This window comes from Chamaea fasciata, unplaced genomic scaffold (assembly GCF_029207755.1).
Source record: "Chamaea fasciata isolate MVZ Bird 193981 ecotype frontalis unplaced genomic scaffold, bChaFas1.0.hap1 SCAF_5, whole genome shotgun sequence".
NCBI classification, from domain to species: Eukaryota; Metazoa; Chordata; class Aves; order Passeriformes; family Sylviidae; genus Chamaea; species Chamaea fasciata.
Window position 1 is genome coordinate 44,896,594 of NW_027094090.1, and position 22,117 is coordinate 44,918,710.

The 22,117-nt window shown below is 38.6% G+C and overlaps 1 protein-coding gene across 6 annotated transcripts in view; it reads right to left on the reverse strand.

Annotated features, from left to right (window-relative positions):
- NR2C1 (nuclear receptor subfamily 2 group C member 1) overlaps positions 1-22,117 on the reverse strand; it is a 59,435-nt gene that overhangs the window by 33,954 nt on the left and 3,364 nt on the right. For 2 of the 6 annotated variants that reach the window (XR_010720809.1, XM_066183389.1), the window contains exons 1-2: positions 10,772-10,887; positions 6,348-6,455 (exon numbers count right to left, since the gene is read on the reverse strand). Coding sequence is in view for 5 of the 6 variants with exons in the window: in XM_066183389.1 (XP_066039486.1) it covers positions 6,348-6,455; positions 10,772-10,855 (192 nt within the window). In the remaining variant the exon portion in view is untranslated. Of the gene's footprint in view, positions 1-1,666; positions 1,898-6,347; positions 6,456-10,771; positions 10,888-10,990; positions 11,067-21,034; positions 21,059-22,117 lie in introns of those variants that run through there. The other 4 variants (XM_066183393.1, XM_066183391.1, XM_066183390.1 and 1 more) reach the window with 4 other exon arrangements.

Below are 22,117 nucleotides of genomic sequence, written 5' to 3' on the forward strand. Positions count from 1 at the left end.
TCTTAAACTGATTTATTTTGCCCAAATGATACAATCAGAACTACAGCTTTCAATTTTTTGTACAGATATCCTCTTTTCCTGAATTTTGCCTTTTAAACCAGTGTGACACACTTTTCATCTCTTAAGCTGTTTTTGAAAATAGTTTTTATGTGGCCTACTCACATCCCACTGGTTTACATTTTTGTTGAGGCTTACCTAAAATACAACGTGTATGATAACACTAAGCATGCTTCAATGCCTCTCAATAGGATTGGCTTCTGCTACTGGTCCCCTATTCACAATTATCAGATTCTTTGGAGCAAGGACCTAGGATGTCCATTTGCAAAGAACTGTGAGTTTCAAAAACAAAAGTACTATATAATACAGAGATTCTTTCAAGCTTACACAACGTGTGGACAGTGAATCAGTGGACTGGTTCACAGAAGAGCACAAACTAAACAGTTTAATGGTCTGCAGCTGAAAAGAGATTACTTGAAAGAGGATTTTGTAGTGATTTATAAACCCCCACACAAATCCTTAATAGTATCTTATAATGCAAGAGACACCTAATTAAACACTTCTCTCAGATGGTCACATCATCTAATGTATTTTTTGCACACCATACAATACTATAGGATATTATACAGACTAAAGCTTACATGGTCTATATAAATAACAAAAAAGGTTGTTTAACTTTAATAGCAGCTATCAAATATGATGGTCTTACTGCAGTCTCCAAATCAGCAGGTTGCTCTGTATCATCAGCTAATGGAAGTAAAAGGATATGCTCAGAAAAAACATTATTTACCTGGCCATCTTTTAATATTTTTCCTTAAGCAGCTGTTTATGTTCATAATGTTTAAGTGTTTCACATGGGACTAAATGGACTGCAGCTATCTGAACATTGTCTGGCCTCCCACTGTATGTAACAGCAGCATAAATGTCTGTGGGTGAATTATATGCAGTAACTGTCCTTTAGCTGGAGTGCAGTAACTTCCTACTTCATACTGAAAGAGGTCACATCTCCTAACTCTTCTTGCATCTTTTTGACATTCTTCACATCAGTGCCATCCCATCCCTGCCAGGCTGAGGATGCGGGACAGAAAGCTTGCAAGTTGGAGGATGGCAACTAAGGAAGTGGCACATATAATGTGCATGTGAGTAAGGTGCAGTGGGGACCAGTTTAGGGGTTACAACCCTGGCTAGTTACTCACCCCCAAGGAGTGAGGTATTTCCCTACTAAACAGTCTGAGCACTGCTGTGGACTACAATTCTCACAGCTGAATGGCAGTTGCAACAGTGTACAAAAAGGAAAATGAGCAAAAGGAAATGGTAAATGAGAAGGACAATGGAGAAAAGTGAATGTTTTTTAACAATACATGAAAACAGATGGAGAGTTAATGAGCAGAAATAAAGGACTGTTGGCATGGCAGAATCTGGAAACGACAATAAAAATAACTGTATTCTTCCTAATGTTATGAGCCAACGTATAAATTTTAAAAGCAAGAAATTTACTAAAAAAAGATTTTTCATAATTTTTAAGTTTCCACAATGAGTCGTAGTGCAAGGAAAATTATACTTTTAAAAAAAAAATCAAAAAGGAGAACCCAGACAGACTTATCTGGAAATAAAACATCTTTTCTTATCCCATTTGAATGAAAAATATGAAATAAAGTGGATTATCTACCTGGATGTGTTGTGCAGATATGTCAGGGGATGCAAAAAACAGTTGGTTGACACCTGCAGCATCTGGAGTTGCTAGGATAACTTTTCCTGGAGTGGAATCTTGTCTGGCAAGGATCACCTTGCTTGGGGTAGAGCCATCATGATTTGTTAAGATGAACTGCTTGCCTGCTGAGCTCTGATCAAGTGCTGTAACAATCTGAATCTTCTGGCCCGTCTGCTGATCTGTGACAATCTAATAATACATTTATCTCAAATTGTTATGGCGATTTAAGTTAACTTACTGGACCCAATCCGGGCACTTGAAGAAAATGGGAATTTTGCCTTTCACATTTGAGAAGCAGGATCATCTTTCCCTCCATCACACAAGAGCAAATTAAACTCAGGTGAAAACTTGGATTTTTGCTGTATTTGAAACACATTTCAATCAAGGGTGTTTGAAGTCAAAACCTGAGTTTGTACTCAATTTTTACAACTGGCACGTGCTTTTACAACACTACCGAAACTCTTCACAATTCCAACATCCAGAACTCAAGGCATGTCTGTAACTGAGCCCTAAGACCCAGGTTGTAAGAAACCTTAAATCTAGAATTCACTGCATTCTACACAAAGCGTTTGCAGCACCTCCATGGTTTAGTTACTTAGTAAAGAACTTCTTAAAATCACAAACATAGACGTCCAAGTGAAAAAAGTAAGCTGCAAACAGCAATAAAAGCAATTATATTGTTGCACCTATATATACATTTCAGACTTCATTTTGTGGGGACCTTTTTTTACATGTACATTTCTAAATAAAGTAAGTGAAACAGAATCTCATTCCCTGCCTTTTTTTCTTTTCTTTTTCTAAGGAAAAACTGATTTTCGTTTTATAATCAAGAACTGATCTACAGGGTGGGTTTTTTTCCATTTTATCCCTATTTTAAAGCATGAATTCAGCAGAATTTTATTAAGTAATCCTCCACTTCCTGCCAACTTTGTCAAAAGATTATAATCTTCAGAGAATATAATCAAGATTATATATATATATATATATATATATTCCATTATAAATCTCACTTGTAGTCACTTCATTTCTCCAGCAAAATGCCTGTATGAAAAAGTTTTCCTATGCCAGGAAAACTGCCTGGTTTATTCTGGAGACTCAGGAGAATTATCCTACGAAGATTGTTTCCTGCAAACTATTTTGAATTAGAGATCAATAAAATAGCTCCTATTAATTGTTTTTTAAACTAAAGCCAAACATTTATGTTTATTTACACATTCCCAACATTCACATTAAAGATATGAATTTTATTTTTATTACAGATGACATTTATTTCATTGTCTAATATTTACCATAACTAGTTCCATAGTAATTGGGGTGCCAATATTAATTATATTTCCTAGGTGGAGAACCATGGCACAAAGAAACTGAACAAGGTATAATTTCACATGAGGTTTTTATCAACTCTGCTATTGCACCTTCACAACAGGCTTATTACTTTCTCTAAGTGCTCAATACCTGTGTATATTTTACAGTTTAAAAAGATAAGCAGCGACAAGTATCCAATTTCAGCAGTTCTAAGGCAATCAGAAATCATGACTTTCAATGCAGAAAATAAATGTGTTTCCTTTAGATAGCCTTGTGCTCTTAACATTTTAATGGATCATATTTCAATCTTTTTCTCTGCAAAATATGATTAAAACCATATCTAAGAGAAAAGTGCAGGTAAAATGATAAAATTCTAAATGCTAAAAATTATCATGGGATTTGGGGTGTAGGGTGAGAAGACAATGCTAAAGCATGACAATAATTATCAACATGATAAATTTTCTGTTTAGTTTTTTCATATATCCACAGGTCTGGGACCACAAATGGCTACAGCAGACCCTTATTTCTTCTTTAAATTCCTTTATGTTTGTTTTATATTTTTTAGAAGGCAAACTTCCCCTTTTAATTTCCTTCATTCCTTAATTTCGTTTTCTTTGTTCCATTTTCCTTCATTTACAATCTTTATTTCTCCTGTGTTATTTTTGGCTATTTTCACAGTAGCTGATATTCCATCCCCCTTCTTTCCAAACATCTATTTTACTGGGATTAGGAGAAATCCAATGTATGTTATGCTCGACAGGGTGCATAGATGTACAAAAGCTAAACAGAAAGAACACTGTGCTGTTTTTTGAATTTCCAGACCTGCTCTTTCAAAGATACTCTTAGCTAAAATCTGTCTCCCTATCAAATCTTAAAAGCACAACTGTGTGTACCACAAAAAAGGAATATACTCCATATAGTTAGGTTTATACTAGAAGTATACCCAAAGTATACTTCTACCATACTCAAAACCCAGAATGTCCCAAACAGTAAAGACACAAACTTGAACTACAGCTGAAATTACTTTTGGAACATACATACTAAGTTATCTTTTTTCCTATTGTAGCCCAGCTGTGTAATTAAAAAATATACGTGCTTGTAGATAAATATGGCAGGACAGCAGGCAGAAGAACCACTGCTACTTCATCCAATTCACTTGACCTTCTATTTAACAAATAGAGTCCCAGTCTTCAAATCGGTTCCTGCAATTCTAGGAAGATGCCCAGGTAGTTTTCACTACATGATATTGTAGGTACAGTGTTACATTAATATCCTTACAAAGCTATTCAACCTGCACAAGTGAGTTCTGCAGCCGACAAGCATTTGACAACTGACAGGCATAAGAGAAAGCAGTTTGAACAATTAAGGATGTTCTGTCTGCAGCTGACCTCTTATGGCCATACACCTGCAAAACCTCCACCTACACTGCAATGGGGACACTGAAAAGTGGAGCAGTTCACTAGAGTACAACTTGCAATACCTAAATGTCAAGCTAAGAGAAAAAAATAATCAGAGGGAAGAGGAAAACACTCATCTTCTGACCACGAATCAGTGACAATACGTTATCTTTTTTAATAATCTGAAACTCAATATTGCTAAAACAGTAATACTATAAAACAGGAATATATCAATTCAGGATTGACTGCATAAAAAATACACTACCCTCATATATTTCATTTAAGCACCCTGATGATAATGGAAGGTATTATTTTCCTTTATTGCTTTTAAGCCTTGTTAACAAGTTTTGATTTCCATTTGAACATCATTTCAGTAAATTAAACACCTCAGTAACTGTGCGTTCCTGTTTTACATAAAAGAAGATGTCTAAACGCAGACAACTAATACACCTGTGTATAACTGCCAATTTTGTGCAGAAATGCCTGTTCAACAAATGTAGCATTCAACTATTCTCCCAGAAGAAATGCTAGCATTCCCTAAGAAGAGTGACTAATGAAAAATGTTTTAAAGAACCTTTTACTGAGGATTTTCTATTTCAATATTTCAGATAATTAGGTGCATTTAATAATAATAAAGGAAAAAATATCAATTGAAAATATATACTGAAAATTCTTCAACTTGTAACATTTATGGTGGACATTTCACTGAGATACTTTTATTCCTACAAACTACTTTTCTCATCACATAAATTCAAAGTTTTTATTACTAAGTTTGATACTAGTGATATGGTTGTAGATGTCTCTTGCAGGATGAGGGTTTTGACTGAGTCTTGTTCCACACATATCAAGAGACGACAACCAAAGAGCTTATCGTCCTTTTTGAAGACAGGATGGTGGTAAATTGATGAGCACAAATTAATTAATAAAAAGTACAGCTGTACACAGCCACAGCTGAAGTGTAGAAATGCAGTGGAGGTAGCTGAAAGAATGAAGACCTGCTGGATTGGTAAGACAGATACCATGACTAGAGCACAGGTGGGGGGTAATAAATACAAAAAAGCCCCATCATGTATGGGGGTGGTTGTAAAGAGCCTTGGAAGGTTGACAGCTTGAACATAATGCACCAGAACAGGGAAAAAACAGAGGACAATGTTTTAGAGTGAAGCTGGTAAAAGAAAAAGCAGCCAAGATTATACTAGCAGCTGGCTCACTTAAATGTGTGCTTTTGTATGAACAACATATATCTGAGAATATTTCTACATTTATTCTGCAGTTGTTATCTTTCTCTACAATAAAAATTAAAACTAAAACTGACTTACACTGACTTCTAAGGCATAAAATATGAAATTTAATTCCTCAAATCTTTCTAGTCTCCTTATACACATTTCTATGTTGATTTAAGTACCTACATTGCCAAAAACTTCACTACCCTCACTCCAGCTGGAGGTTATTACTTGGCCAGGCTATGGATTATAATATCAAGACATATAACATGGGTTAGGACAACCAAAAACCGGTATTCTTCTCAGACACTAAGTTTCCCTGCACTTTTTCACTTCAAAGATAAAATGCAGTATTTCACACCCCACTTCTGCTCCAAAATGTAGAAATCCTCCAACTTAGTTGAACTACAAAATTGACAAAATATTCAACTTTCAAGGAATAGCCTGACTTGCAAAAAGTATTTTTCTGTTCAGTGATTTAGGATTTCTGTAATGTTAAAATTCTTTCATGGGGAAAAAAAAAAAAGGAAAAAAGGGAGGAACAACAGGAATAATGTTTTATTCCTGTTTATATAGAAAGGGTCTCTGCCATCAGGAGCTGAATATTTACATTAAAGCAAGTAACATGATGAAAAAAGAAAAAAAACTGCATGTGAAAACATGCAGAAGTGAATAGGTCATGTCTGCTTTTAAAAGGCATCAGATAAAGCATACCTGTATACGCTGCGATAACGAGAGGCCCGAATCCGCAGGGACAATCTGTATTCGTTGTGCTGTCCCATCCATTAGTGTTTGTGTACCACCTTCCTGCGAATGTGTCACCTAGAAAGAAGAAACAGATGTAATGGACTGACAACAGATGTACTATTTTACTGGATCCACTATCTTAATGGATTAAACCTTAAGGTTTCATCAACTTCTAATTTCTGTGAACGAGGCCATGGAAAGTCTGACACTCTTATTCTACAAAAAATGCAAATGCTTGTAAATATAATTCAACACCTTAATTTTTCTAATTAGAAAATCCTGATTTAAACCCATTTTGAAGTACCTTCCAATGTGAAATTTACAAACACTTTAAGTAAAGCAATTAATGGTTGACAAGTCCATGTATGTCAACCGAACTGAATATTTACTACTGTTGATGTTCATGAGACACAATACCTATCATCATAGCTGTGCTATGTTTGCAATAAATATACTTTAATGGCTCACCTGAAGTGACAGGAGGGTTTTTTGTATGGAAACACAGCAATTGTCAGTACCAATTCTGTTTTTCTGTTAAAGAATTCTATACTGGGGAACTATTAACAAAGGTAGGGAAAACTAATAAATTGTGTGGAGTTTGCAAACAGTGTATCTTGTATTAAAATCTCTGCCTGAATGCTCTCAGACACAATTCAAGGAAGTGTTTTAACAATTATCAAGATTTTTAAAATTCTTCACATCCTACAGCCAATGGCATATGGGGGAAGGTATTAGTCATTACATTATCTGTCAATAAAAATTAAGGACAGCTGCTATTTGTAGAGGCTTGATCAGAAAGGCCAGACTTTTTGCAGTACAAAGAGAATTTGTCCTCACAGAGTTTACAGCCACCTTCAAATTGAAATTTTTTTCTTAAATTCTCCGGTAACTCCAAAGCCTTTTTGCTGCTCACAAAACTGCCTGCAACATCTTGCAAATCTGTACTACCAATAATTCCCAGTATTTACACCATTATACAAATACTCCTCTGCACCTGATTGTCCCTCTGCCCCCTCCAATCAATTAATATAGAGAATATATATGTATATTGCAGTAAAGGTACTGTTTCATAACAGTCTGTGAGGGTTTTCTGTTCCTCCTGGATCAGCTTCCTGATTTTGCAACCATATCAACATCTAAATGGTAGTACCAGCACACAAAAGCAGGCCAGACCATGCAGCTAGAGATCAGTATGAGAGGGGGACAGGGTGGAGGGTAAGACTTCCCCTTATAGCAGAAATACAAGCTCCCATCAGCCTACGTTGATTTTGAAATTTTGCCCAAAAAGGTGTTACTTTCGGTAGCAGTCTCATAATCTACTTGCTCCTCTCCCCTTAGTTTGGCAGGTAAAACTGGCTGGTTAGTCATTCTGTGATCTGGAACAGGACACCAATGGAGGCTGAAAAGCAGCCCAGCAAACAAAGGCTATTCTTAGCACAGATCAAACCTTCAATCCAGTCTCCACAATGCTCAGAAGCAGATGCATCAGAGCAAATGAGAGAGGCTAAGCTGCTGGGGAGATTGCTTAAGCTGCCAGCACCACCAAAAGAAATGCTTCTCAAACTACTGCCCAAGCCATTTCTGGACACTGCTTTCTAAAAATACCCAATTTTTCTGAGTACAAGTACTTTTAAACAATTCATCTACTTCTTTGCTTAAGTAAAGGACAAAAACCTGCTCACTACCCAGCAGCATTTTCAGTTCAAGAGAGATACTTTCAAGCACTGAAGTTCTGCATCAGCCACTCAAATCACCAGGTACACGCGGTGATTCAGAAGCAATTAAAGTTTTATGTGCATTTACCTTTGCTTTACAAAATATGCTACATATTATAGAACTGCTTCCCATTTGCTCCCTTAAAATGTCATGATCCACATGTTGTGTAAGGTAAAATGGCTTTTTAACTCCACAAAATGTCAGCCTGACAGTTTTACTTCTATGCAAAATGCAAGGTTTTTTTATTGCAGTTAATACTGATAAGAGTAACTGCAAAATTTTTTCTGAATTGTGCTTTTCATGTGTGTGACAGTTTCAAAACTATGTAGCTTTCCTCTGTTACAGTAAACTAGCAGGACTGTGGAAATGAACTACCATATAGGTAGTGTACCCAGCCACAGATTAAAGAAAGAAGAATGCTGCAGGCTCTTGGCAGGTAGCTTCGCTACCTGAATCAAGAAATGTGGTCTGGATGTAGAAATAGGAATTATTTTGCACTGAACAAAAGATGACTAGCAGATGGCAGCATCTGAGCAATGACGATCACTCCACAATGCCCCATAGACAGAGGGTTTTATTTTGCTTCGATGTTTTGCTTTCATGCAGAAAGTCCTAAATTAATAAAAGCATGTTTGTGAAGACTACTGTAAAATAGTTGTGGTAATTTAGTGATTTAAAATGCTTCATGAAAAACAATTAATATTATAAAAAAATTAAAATTCATGTACAAAACACTTCTGACCATTATTTCAATGAGACACAGAAGCATTTCCATTCTCCTTAATATTGGAACCTTTTCCTTTCAGGTCTTTTTCCTTTCAGGTTCTACTCATGTAATATTTTCTTGTAAATTCAATTAAAACTACCTCTACATTCAAAAATTATATTTTATAATTATAAATGGTACCAAAAATACTGCTGAAGTTCTCTAGATCTTAAACTATGATTTTTCAGAGCTTAGAGTGATTAGAAGTGTCACCAGGCAATTACAGTCTGTAGGTAGGCAGGAATGTAAGTTAGTGCATGGAGGCCCTGGTGAGACTGCTTTCCTTGCTGATTCCACCTTTCAGGCAGCACATTCATACATGGCATGCACCTCTGACAGTAATTTTGGCTTAAGGAGTCTCAGCTTGCACTGCCCTCCGGGATGCTTTTCAGTCCTTCCAACCATGTGCCTGGTTGGGCCGCACCTTGTATGAAATAAGGACACTGATCACAACCAACAGGGAGATGACCTTGCTCCACTATGCTGCAATTAATTTTTTTTCCTAGTTTTGTCCACTGAATGATGACACACAGAGCTTAACATGAGCAAGACTAGTGTAGCATGAGAATAAGTGGCTAAGTGAGGACTGGGGAATGGTTAAGCTGCACTGCTGCCAAACACTGTGTGACCATCTCAGACACAAGTAAAACCTTGCTAAAGGACAAATCATAATCTTCACTGCTTACAAAACAACAGCCATGAAAACTGTAGAGCTGTGATTTCACCAAGAACAGGAATAGCTACAGCTCCCTGCAGCACTGCACCTTCACTCTATGTCTGTTATCTCTCCTGCCTTCTTTTGGCTACCAGTCATCATCTTCTTTGTGCTGGCTTGGGTAGTCACTGGAGCCTTCTCAGACCCTACTCTACGCTAACCCAGCAGAAAACTTTGTTTTGGCTGGGTTATTAGCTTACTGTTAGTGGGGAAATTATTAAGGAAAGAAACAGAAAAAGGACCCTCTCTCTCTTATGATACTGAGATACTAAGTCAGCTCACTGTCTCCTGGAGTCACATTACAAAATTGAGAAACAGCCACCACAGAGGCTAAACACCATCATCACACCATTCTCTGAGTGGAACGCACACTTCAAGCTAGCTTTGACTAGCCTTGTACTGTCAAAAAACCCCAAATTTAAACAGGAAATACAATCCTATTTAGACCTCAACAAAGAATTAATAGTCCCAAAACAAAACTGCATTAAACATGTGTTCTCACCTAATGAAAAGGACAACAAAAAGAAAACATCACGTATCCCATAGACCACTTATGTCCTTTTGAAACAGTCTTAGCAACACTGAGATGCTACAAAAATAAAAGCTGAGAGAATTTATTCAGAGTAGAATTAACCATCCCATCCCCCCACTCCAACCTTTCCATCTGAAATCTAGGCTGAGAGGAAATAGTATTACTTGAGAAGTAAGTCTATGTCTAAACAAAGATCCAAGAGCAGATATTTCAAGGTAAAAAATAGTATTATATATTAATATTATATAAATTACTGCCCCTATCTTATTTAAAGTGGTGCTAATTTAAACAGTCTATGCCATGTTGAGACTTTCTAGATAACTACGTATACTCATATCAACACTCTCAAACTATCTGTGCATCTCTGGCTGCAGTACAGATTCTGCACACAGGTCAAGAGAGAGAACCAAAACCAGAAATCTGCAGAAACAGGAACTCAATCTTTCTTTTGACACATAGCAAGCACATATATCTGAAAGTGAAGAACATGGCAAAACTTTACTAGTGAAAACAAAAATGACCAATGAAGTAATTGCATAGTTGTAAAGTAAAAGCTGTGTCCTGACTTTTTTAACTAAAAGAGAGCAAAGCAATTACACAACCAGATGGTTCTCTGAAAACCACTACAGGCTCAGACAGCAAGCTGAAAAGTAGTGACTTACTGGAAACACTGCTAGATTGTTCTTAATTTCTGTGGGACGAACTTTGGCAAAAAAGGCTTTGCAGCATAACTTTAAAATGGACATAGTAGGTTCTTCTGAGGGAAGTGTCCAGAAGCCTTGTCTACACCAAAAATTTTCTCTTATGATTTTGGTTTTTACATATCAGTCTGTGTATTTTATTATTCAATTTCTCTTAAACAGGACTCAAAATTTATGTACCTCTCCCATTTGCTGTTCAAAAATTTGATGGGCCAGTTCCTCTATGGTTGCCATGATCTTTAATCACCAGAATTTCCTGTCAAAGAAAGGAAAGAAGACGCTTAACATCTGTAGTTTCAAAAGTAAAAATATCCTGGGGAAAATATAGTTCACATAAGTGCATTCATAGTTTTATGAAGATGACATCCCTGCAGAATTTGAAGTTGGATTATACTATAAAAATAAATAATTTGCTATTTGAAAAATTTGAATTGTTTTATTCAAATAACTCACACAGAGACTTTCTGTTTTTCCTCTTCTGCTTTTCCAACAAGAACAATATAGTAAAATCAGAGTGAGAACAGAAGTCTTTTACTGACCATGACATCAGCAGGTACATCTTATAAAACTGGAACACAGTTTTGTTAATGTAAATCAAGAGGGACAAATCTAACTTCTTCTGAACTCATGCAGATTTTTTAGTATTAACAAGAGTGCCTGAAGGTCAATTTTGTAACTAACAGGAGGCAGTACTTGGGACACAGAAGGTAAGTCTTTAAAAAAAAAGATGCTGTTTTGTTATCAATACTGTAGGTACAGCATGACCCCAAATCTTCACTAAAAGAATTTTGTGGGGTTTATGCAGGGTAGCAGACACTGCACCATTAATGCAGTACAAAAGATTCAGATGCTTGCCTTGTTTATTTGGCAAGGCATATATTACAGATATACAAATATTTGTAGGAGAAGGGAACACAGATGACCTTGTCCCTGATAAGTGACAGTTGTGTTAATAACCCAATACAGCCTCGTCCCTGACGAGTCACAGCTATATCCAATAAAGATAAGTGTGATACAAGGGAGTGGGTTAGCTGGTGAGGGAAAGTCATAAAGAAGCAGGATTCTGGGGAGAGATTCACTGCTGTGGGTGAATCAGTCTGGGTCTGCAGTTACGGCCTGTTGTTGGAACCTGCAGTCACAGTCTAGCTTGGTGAAAGCCTGCATTCAGAGTCTGCAGACCTGCAGTCATAGTTTAGCAGGAAATAACCAGCAGGCAGAGGCTGCAAGGGAAACCTGCAGAAGGAGCTTGCTGCAGCCAGAGTTAGGGAATGGCTGGAGTCAGGATGGCTGAGTTATAAAGAGGAATAAACCAGGACCCTTTTCATCCTGAGATAAACAAGAAGTCTGTGTCTTGGCTCATTTCTACCCTCTAACAAGACGGCTGCTGCAGCAATATTCACTAGGCAGTACTTAAAAGAACACTCACAAATTATAAAGCACCATATAAACAATTTTACTAACAAAAGCAAATTAAAAACACTGTAATGCCTACTTTCTGCAGGAACAAAGGCAGTGCTCTTACACATACTGGTTTTTGTTAACTTTTCTGGAACTCCTAGGAATTACCTCCTCCTCAGAATCTTGAAACCTCCCCAATGAGCCATGCAAGTAAAAAATTTAACTCCCTTTTAACTCAAGTTTAACTCAAGTTGATTCTGCTCTTAAAATTGGAAAGAGCAATCTTTTTCAACTACAGCGAGAACTGCAGGCCTTGGAGGTGTGCCCAATGGTATACTAAAGCATAATTAATGAATTCATGTGAAAGGGGAAATACAGAAATGGGCATAACACAAATAGTAAATACAGAATTTGGGCACTGTAGACCATTCTTAACCACTCACTAGCATGCTGCATTATTAGTTAAATTAGGACAAAAGATAACAGGCATGCATATAGAGATATGACACTGAAGCTTATGCTTAAAAGCATTATCTCCTAGGAAGATCTAGGTGTCAGCATCCTTGCAGGAGCACTCTATTAGCCCACTTCTGCATCCAGTGAGCTGCAGCACAATCACTACTCAAAGAGCATTTGGAATTTTCAAAGCAGGCAATGAGTCTTGTCAATGTTTTCTTCTTTTAAATAAAATACTAGCAACAAAATATTGTACTGTTTACATATAGAGTGACAGAAATGACTGCTACTTCATTACCAAATAACAAAAAAATCACTTTGAGGTATTCATTTGCACCGGCTAGTTAGCTCTCCTAATTCAGATGCGACTACTCTCACAGTCAAGATGTATTAGGAAAACAACTTAGCTTGAAAACTGAAAGTGATTTAAACTGACGTGTTTCACCTTGGAGTGAAGCAGTGAAGGAATATATATGCATTCAACTATGATGTACCAGTTGGAGGGAAACTTGCTCTCAGAGAGGCATAAACCATTAGCAGTGAATTTTTGAAACTGATCTAAAAGAGACTCATTTGAACTACACTTGCATGAACATAAGACACCAAGTACACAAACAAGACTGAACTCTTATGATGAAGAGGAACCTGGAGAAAAGGTTGAACCTGTCCTACCTCTTCATGCTGTCTGGAACAAGCATGAGGAGATTCAACTTATGGATGCAGAACCAGCTGTCAAAGCGACACCAATCATCTGAGTTTGACAATGTGAGGCATGCACACAATGGAAAACGAATGTACTCACTATTATTGACAAGAATTTACACATTAATCATATGGTGCTTTATATTTTGACACACTTTCAATTTACATAAATATTCAGAAGTAGGTTCTTCTATGTATTGTTGCTTTAACTCAAGTGATCCCTAAACCGAAGGGCACCGACAAAACTAAAGTATCTTAATTGAAATCACCTTCAATAAATCATGCAACTTTGCTTTGAAGAGCATGTATAATAGTGAAAAAAATCACCTTCAATATTTTAAGTATAAACTTTTAGACAGCATTTCATGTCGCAGGTCAACTACAGATATGGAGAGCTGAAACAGGCATTCCTATCCTATTTTCCCTTTTTGGTTTATAATTTCATCTCTTCATGTGCTGGCATACACATAATGCTTGAGAAGTCAGTTCAAGCAACTGAACTGGCAGAAACTTCTTTCCTACTTGCAGAAACAAGGAACTCTCAAAAGCAGTTTGAACAGAACTTACAGCTCATGCCCAGGAAGGAAATCCTGCTCACCCTGACCAAGCTGCAGTGGTCTTGACCACACAGTAGGAAAATTCAACTCAATAAAAGAGAGAAAACCCAGCTGGCAGAAATGCAGCAAACATCATCTAGGTACGCACCCTGAACTGATTTCTTTTGCAGTCAGATTCATTCTAACGCAGATGAAAGGGAAAATATGTTGTTGTAAGTCAAGAGAGGGAGGAAAAGAAGGAAGATTTGAGGGGGAGACAAACCTCCATTCCATTGTTATTGGTGGGAAGCTGATAATTTAGCTGAAGCTGAACTGCACCATGAAACCGTACCCATTGCTTTGGGCCCAGCCAGCTGCCTGATGCAGCTCACTCTGCAGTCAGACCAGCCCACAGTCACTTAAGTGAAGAAGCAAGGTCACCTCTCTGAGGAGCAGCTATGTGTTACGCTGTGCATCTTCCTCAGGGGACAGGGGAGCAGGACAGGTCAAGGAGAACAAATTCTCAGCTAACTTTGGGACAGCTGTAAAAGGTTTTTTAGTTCATATTTTGCTTACCTAGGGTATCTGTGTTAGACTTCACATCAGGTATGCCTAAACACTCTTTAGACATCCCTGCAGGGAATTAAGGAGACAAAAACCACTTCAGCTGTTCTATTCTGTGGATTTTCATCTTTAGCACATTTTTCATGTTTTTAAAAGCTGCTTTTCCTGAGTTACTGCAGCCAACATTCTCAGTGGCTGAATTGTTTCACATTAAATGATACATATATTCTAAATTCAAAGCTACCTGAAACTGAGAAATGTTCCCTTAACACCTTATAACCTTCATTTCCCAGCAAAGAAAATTACTTGGGGAATGAAGGAAAGGCCATGGATGTTGTCTACCCAGAGTTTAGCAAAGCCTCTGACACCATCTCCCCCAGCATTCTCCTGGACAAACTGGCAGCTCACGGCTTGAACAGGGGCGCTGTTCCCTGGGTAGAAATTGGGCTGCCTGGCTGGGCCCAGAGTGGTGATAAATGGAGCTACATCCACTTCATGGTCAATTACCAGTGGTGCTCCCCAGGCCTCAGTATGGGATCAGCCCCAGCTAATACCTTTATCAATGATCTGGAAGAGGGAATTGAGGGTACCCTTGCTAAATTTGCAGATGAGGCTAAGCTGGGCAGGAGCGGAGACCTGCTGGAAGGTAGGATGGCTCCGCAGAGGGATCGGGACAGGCTGGATCAATGGGCTGAGGCCTGGGTGTGCTGGTCAACAGTGGCTGAACACGAGCCAGCTGTGCTCAGGTGACCAAAGCAGGCCAATGGCACCCTGGCCAGGATCAGCTCAGTGTGGCCACCAGGACCAGGGCAGTGACTGTGCCCCTGTACTCAGCACCAGTAAGGCCAGTGCCGTGTCCAGTTCTGGGCCCCTCACTGCAAGAAAGACACTGAGGTGCTGGAGGCAGTCCAGACAAGGGCAACAGAGCTGGTGCAAGGTCTGGAGCGTAACTTGGTTGAGGAGTGGCTGAGGGAGGTGGGGATGTTCAGCCTGGAGAAAAGGAGGCACAGCAGAAACCTATTGCTCTCTAGAAGCACCTGAAGGGAGCTGTACCAGGGGAGGTTTAGATTAGATACTCGGAAAGATTTCTTCACTGAAAGGGTAGTCAGGCATTGGTACAGAGTGCCCAGGGAAGCAGTGGAATTGCCATCCCTGGAAGCGCTCAAAATGCATGTGCGTGTAGCACCAGGCTTAGTGGCAACCACAGGGCTGCTGGCTTAACAGCTGGACTTGATTTTTTTCCAATCTTAATGATTCTAAGTATCATCAGTCTGAGTTTTGATCTTCAAAAACCAGAAGTGATCTTCAAGGTGTTCTCATCTAATGTGAATCCTCTTGATTTCAGAAATGCTCTTTTCCGTGCTTGTCAAAACCATGCCACACACATTCAAAGGACACATAAGACCATATATGAGAAATGTTTATTACTAGTATAGGAAAGTAGATGGAGTCAATTAATAGACAGGTTTTTCCCTTTGAATACTCTCTTCTCCTTTCAAAATGAATGAGACAAATCATGACAAACCAAACTTTATTCAGATACTTAAGACTGCTAATCACATTTTTATTTCCCTTCTAAAGTTATTTAAAACACTGGATGGAGGACACCTGGAATTCTACAAGACCAGAGACCATAACATTAAAAAGCTGCATTTACTTTTAGGATCTGCTTTATAAGGTCCAACAATTAAAATAACTGTAATAATATTAGTTATATTATGACTACAAAGGAGAAAGGAGAGCTAAGGCTCCTGCCAACCCACAAACAGAATAATTACAACAACAATTACACTGTTTACAAATATTGCCCAAATAATTTTTACCTCATTTACACCTCACTTTGAATACTCTTGCAAAAATTATTTTCAACTGCTGCTGTTTCAGCCAGTAAGCCTATAGCAGCTTATAACAAGTATTGCTCAATTGCTCTACTGGTTTCCCTTTTCACATCTGACTAAGATCCTTGCCTTTACTTTTACCACAAAATTTCTGAAAAACAAAGTGGTAAGAAGTGCTTTGTCCCACGGCCATTTAGCCAATGACACTTTCACAGCTTAAGCTGTTACTTCTTTCTACAACCTGCAGATCTACCATTAAGATCTAACACACTGTAAAACTACAGAATAAACATAACCTTTCTAAAATTTTCCTTTAAAAAGATTTATTGCTGACAACTATGTCAGGTAACATTAAGACTGTCAATATGATTAGACCGCTGCCTCTGCAAATGTACAATACATTCCAGTTTGGCAGCCTTGCATTCCCTTAGTCTCTGATGATCCCTTTGTGTATTTTCTTATTTCTGGGAAAAGGAAAAAATCCCCTTCTCAGAAGATCCACAGCACAGAAATGTTTTGCTTCTGTTGCTCTAGGTACAGAGTAACACAAATACCAGCGTCTGCACTTACACTGATTAGACCTGCTTTACAAGGATAATCACTGCACTTTTTCTCAAATTTATTCCCTGAGTGTTTGACAGCATTACTTGCACATAATTAAATAAAAAAGGAAGCTATTTCAAAAACATTTGAAAAAATAATAAACAGAATTATATAGCCATCTCTCTTTCTTACAAAAGCTCAATTCCCCCATCCACTAGAAGCAGCATCTGAAAGCAGGCATTTTGACAGAAGGCAGGCATTAGACTTCCTCTTAAATGCATTAAAATGCATTTACTGCTTTTCTGTTCAATCTTCAGACTCAAAATGCTGCCAAAATCTTTTTGTCTATAAGTTACATGTTGTTAGTTTATGTCCCCGGTAAATGAGTTTGTGAGCCTTCTTGACAAGACTCAATTATTTTTAAATGCATCACTATCATCAGTTATTAGAAACTGGTTGGTGGCGAATCTGTCATCAAGTCCAGTGGTGTTGCACTGCTACTTTAGATAAACACTGTGTAGGCCACCAAAGCAGTGGAAAACTTTCATTAGCTTGCACCAATTAAATCCCTCCTCTCTACTTCTTCCTCAGCTTTTACGTGCCAGAGTTGTCTCAATGTTTTAGTCAAAGTAACTTATGAAATACTTACTTTTTTAAGGTATTTCAGGCCTACTTCAACTGAAATGGGTCAGGAGACATTCCCATGGGGGCAGACAGCAATTTTGAAGGTTGGTAGTCAGAAGCACTGACCTCTCCACTAGTACAGTTAAGTTATACCCAGCAGACATCACTGTTTAACTTACCCTTCTCCAGGGAGAAAGTTATACAACTTTAATTGTCCTAGTAGGAGGTTCCTATTAACAGTATTTTTAAATATTATACCAGTGTAGACTAAGGACTTTAAAAGCAGTATATTTCTTTATGTTTCAACGCTCAATTTGATATAAATAACAACATCTCCCATTTTATTATATTACCCTGTTGGCAGAGCTGCCCCACTATCAAGTGCCTTGATTCTGATGGAATATCCTTCAAATGAGTAAGAACCACATCAGCATTAAGACATAACATGAGAAAATTCTGTCCATTCCAAAGATCTTCAGTTTACTTTGAAAAAAAGTAAATAAAGTAAATAAACGGTCATACCAGTTTTATTGGTAAAAAAACAATGTTTGCAAAATTTTAGAAGTTTAACTTACTCTGCTGGCACGGTTAAACCAGTTTGACTCTATGTATGGAATGAATAACGATTCTTCTAATTACTGTGTATGGAATGTGTCCTAATACAGGGGTCTTTCCTAGATGAAATTAACCTCCTAAACCAATGAAGTTACACAAGTATGTTCTAGATACTTTAGAGGTACAGGTACATTAACTAGTTATGACTGCAGAAGTTATTGTGAACTTTACTTTTTGTTCTTTTATCAGTGTGCTGGTTCTTCACAGTAGCTGGTACAGGGCTGTGTTTTGGATTTGTCATGAACACAGGGGGGATAATACAGAGATGTTTTTGTTATTTCTGAGCAGTGTTCACACACTGCCAAGACCTTTTCTGCTTTTTGTGCTGCCAGACTGGTGAGGAAGTTGGAGGTACACGGGAGATGCGTAACAGATACAGCCAGGACAGGTGACCAAAGGTATATTTTATACCATGTGACATCATGCTCAGTATATAAAAACGGAAAGAGGAAGGAGGAGATAGAGCAACGGGATCTGTCTTCCCAAGTAACCATTATGCATGATAGGGCCCTGCCATCACATTGGATATTCAGCCAGCAACCTGCCCTGGAGATGGCTGAACATCTGCCTGTCAGCTGGATACAGTGAATTACTCTTTGCTTCACTTTGCTTGTCTGTGTTGCTTTTGCTTTCCCTACTGAACTGTCTTTATCTCAACCCATGAGTTTTCCAGTTTTTACCCTTCTGACTCTCTCCCCAGTCCCACTGCTGGGGGAGCAAGTGGTGCCTGGGGCTTGGTGCCTGCCTGGGTTAAACCATGACACACAGTAAAGACAAATACAGGAAGGACAACACAACTTCTTAGGAAAGCTCAAAAAGTTAATGTAACAGAAAACTAACTGCAAAAGAAGAGGAAACAATCTCTCTCTGTAGTCATACTGCTTCAGTACTTAATGATTTCAATACACCTCGAAGTCAACTAAGGATTTTAGCTCAGGTCATCACACTGGGCTTACAGGTACTCTGTACCTTAACATGGAAACTAGTCCTCACTTTCATTATCAAACTAATCATATACTAATTAAGAATTCAGCATAGCTGTGCCAAAGTTGTTTAATAAACTCCTACACATAAAACAGAATGCACTTAACAATCCCTCTATGATTAAATGTGCCCAAGATAGCTCTTAAATAAGAACCCCACAAGATTTCTTTATATGTTAGAGCAGTTTTCTGTGATGCTTTATAGATATTAAGCAAAGGAATTCAAACACATTTATGAAACAAATGATGCTACTGTGCTCAGTGCTTCATACAGGAAAAGCTCAATGAACATGGCAAGCTCAAAGAGCTATTCTTGGATTATTGTTCTATAAACCACACTGTTCAAGAGGGCAGAACAGTTGGTATATTTAAAGGAGTAAGACTGTCTTTATCAATGAACTGAGGAATATTTATGTCACCCTTGACACCCAGTTAGATACTGGTTTTTAAATTCACATGAGATCAAGATTTAGACAGTGAATATAAAAGGGACAAGTAACAACACGAAACTGAAGCAGCTGGACCTGCAGGCAAGCAAGGGAAAATGAGACGATTGCAAAAGCATATGGGAGTAATTAAAAGGCACAGAGCAATATAGAAGGAGATGCATTTATAGGCATGTCTGTGCAATTAATTTAAAATCAGTGCTCTCACTACATTTTCCTGTAAGCAAGTTCTACAGTGGGAGGAAACATGAGAAAACAGAATCACTAGGATAAATTTTCAGGTGACTGACAATTCATTTTTAAAGTTTGGGCCACCGAAGGGATAGTCCCACTTTTAGGCCTTGGCTCCTGCTTCTTTTATCTGGTATCACCTGTCCCATCAGCTACAGGTAAGCTGACTTACCTCACAGTCCCACAGCCAACTGGGAGAAGAAGGAAGAGGACAGGCAAGGGGGCTGTCTGAAAGCAGAGTCTCCTCACAGGAGCAGTGGCTACATGCCAGAGCCAGATAAGGGCAGCCACTGAATCAGGCTAACCTGCCCTGCGTACTGCCAGCCACAGCCTGCATCTCCACCTCAAGTCTGCAACAGGAAAAAATGAGAAAAAAACCCCCTAACCAATGCCCTGCACCAGAACTGAACCTGCACCATGAACCAGGGCCAGGAAGCTCATCAGATTGAAGACTCAGTGGATTAGGTTCGGCCAGGTCCATTGCAGCTGGCACAGAAAGATCACCCTAACACAGCAGAGCAACGGAAAATGCTTCTTTCTGAACCCTTGGAGGCAGTATATCCTCCAGGGTACAATTACAGGATTTCATGAGAGGCAGCCCCACTGCTGGTTTTGTACCACTCTGCATTTGCCCTCATGGTTGTATAGCTGTAAACTCATCTTCTGACTTTATTCACCCTGCACCCAAAAATTGTTACACACAACACAGGAAAAGCAAGTAGAAGCAGAATCAAGACCACTTCTTTTTGGAAAAAGGCCAAATGTTACACCAGCTTATCTATAATGCCCAATTGCCCATTCAGGTGTTATGCAAGATGACCATTTGGAGTATTCACTGAACTACAGCCACAGATGAGGTAGCTGTTACATGAAGGTACTCCACAGAAATCAGCACACCTCTTCAACAGTACTACTAAAGACAACCCTTACAAACTTGCACATCTGCATATCCATGGAAGCTTCCTTCATATAAAAAGGAAAAACAAAACAAAAAACCCAAACAAAGAAGCAAAAACCCCCCATACAACAAAACTGAGTTTCTCACACATCCTTCCAGTAAATCACAGCTGACACTGCCCCATGTAAAATATTCTGGGAGATGAACTGAACAAGAGCAGCCCTGCCAAGGAATTGAGGGTTCTCCTGGATGAAAGGCTGCACCCAGCAGTGTGCACTCACAGCCCAGAGAGCCAAACGTGTCCTGGGCATCCAAACTGCATCCAAAGCAGTGTGGGCAGCAGAGGAGGGAGGGGATTCTGCCCCTCTGCTCTGCCCTGGTGAGACCCACCTGCAGTGCTGCATCCAGCTCTGGGATCCCAGCACAGGAAGGACATGGAGCTGTTGGAGAGAGTCCAGAGGAGGACACCAAGATGATCAGAGGGATGGAGCACTTCTCCTGTGAGAAAAGGCTGAGAGAACTGGGATTGTTCAGCTTGGAAAAGAGAAGGCTTGGGGTGACCTAACTGCAGCCTTCTAGTACCTGAAGGGAGCCTACGAGAAAGGTGGAGAGGGACTTTTTACAAGGGTGTGTAGTGACAGGAGAAGGGGGAATGGCTTCAAACTGAAAGAGAGCAGGTTTAGACGAGATATTAAGAAATTCTTTACAGAGAGGGTGGTGAGGCCCTAGAACAGGTTGCCCTGTTCTGCCCAGAGAATCAACGGATGCCCCATCCCTGGAAACATTCAAAGCCAGATTTGATGAGGCTCTGAGCAAACTAATGTAGCACATGGCATCCCTGCCCATGGCAGGGCAGTTGGAACTAGATGACCTTTATGTTCTGTTCCAACCCAAGTAATTTTGTGATTCCCTGGTTTTTTTCCTTTGTTATCAACTACACAGGATTAGATTTTGTTAAGAGGGTATGGGTGTGTATTTGTGAATTTTTTTTGTTGGGTTTGAGATTTTTTAAATTCCTAAAAACATGTGAAAAGCACTCTGAAAAAAACTTCATGTTAAATCTAATTAAGAGTCATGTTGACACACTGTCCAGCTAATACTTCAAAGGAAACACATTACCACAGTAAACGGGGTAGTTCTCACACCACAAAGTTACTAGTAAATTATAAACAGCAACCTCATCTTATTTGGAATGAAAACCATTCATGAGAGCTAATATGACAATAGCAGAGGGTTTGCTTTAGTTTTTTGGCGGTTTATATTTTTTAAGTTTCCATTTTAATTTCTGACAAAGGCATTCAAATACTGAGCTTAGTCCAGCCTGGCTTACTACCAAGTTGAACAAAAGTAATTAAAGTTAAACAAATGTAAACACCCTTTTAGAGAAGGCCTAGCAAAGTGGAAAAAAAAAAATAAATCTAAATATTGATACAGAAAGGCAGTTGTTAGACCATGATTTTCAGGAAGGAATGT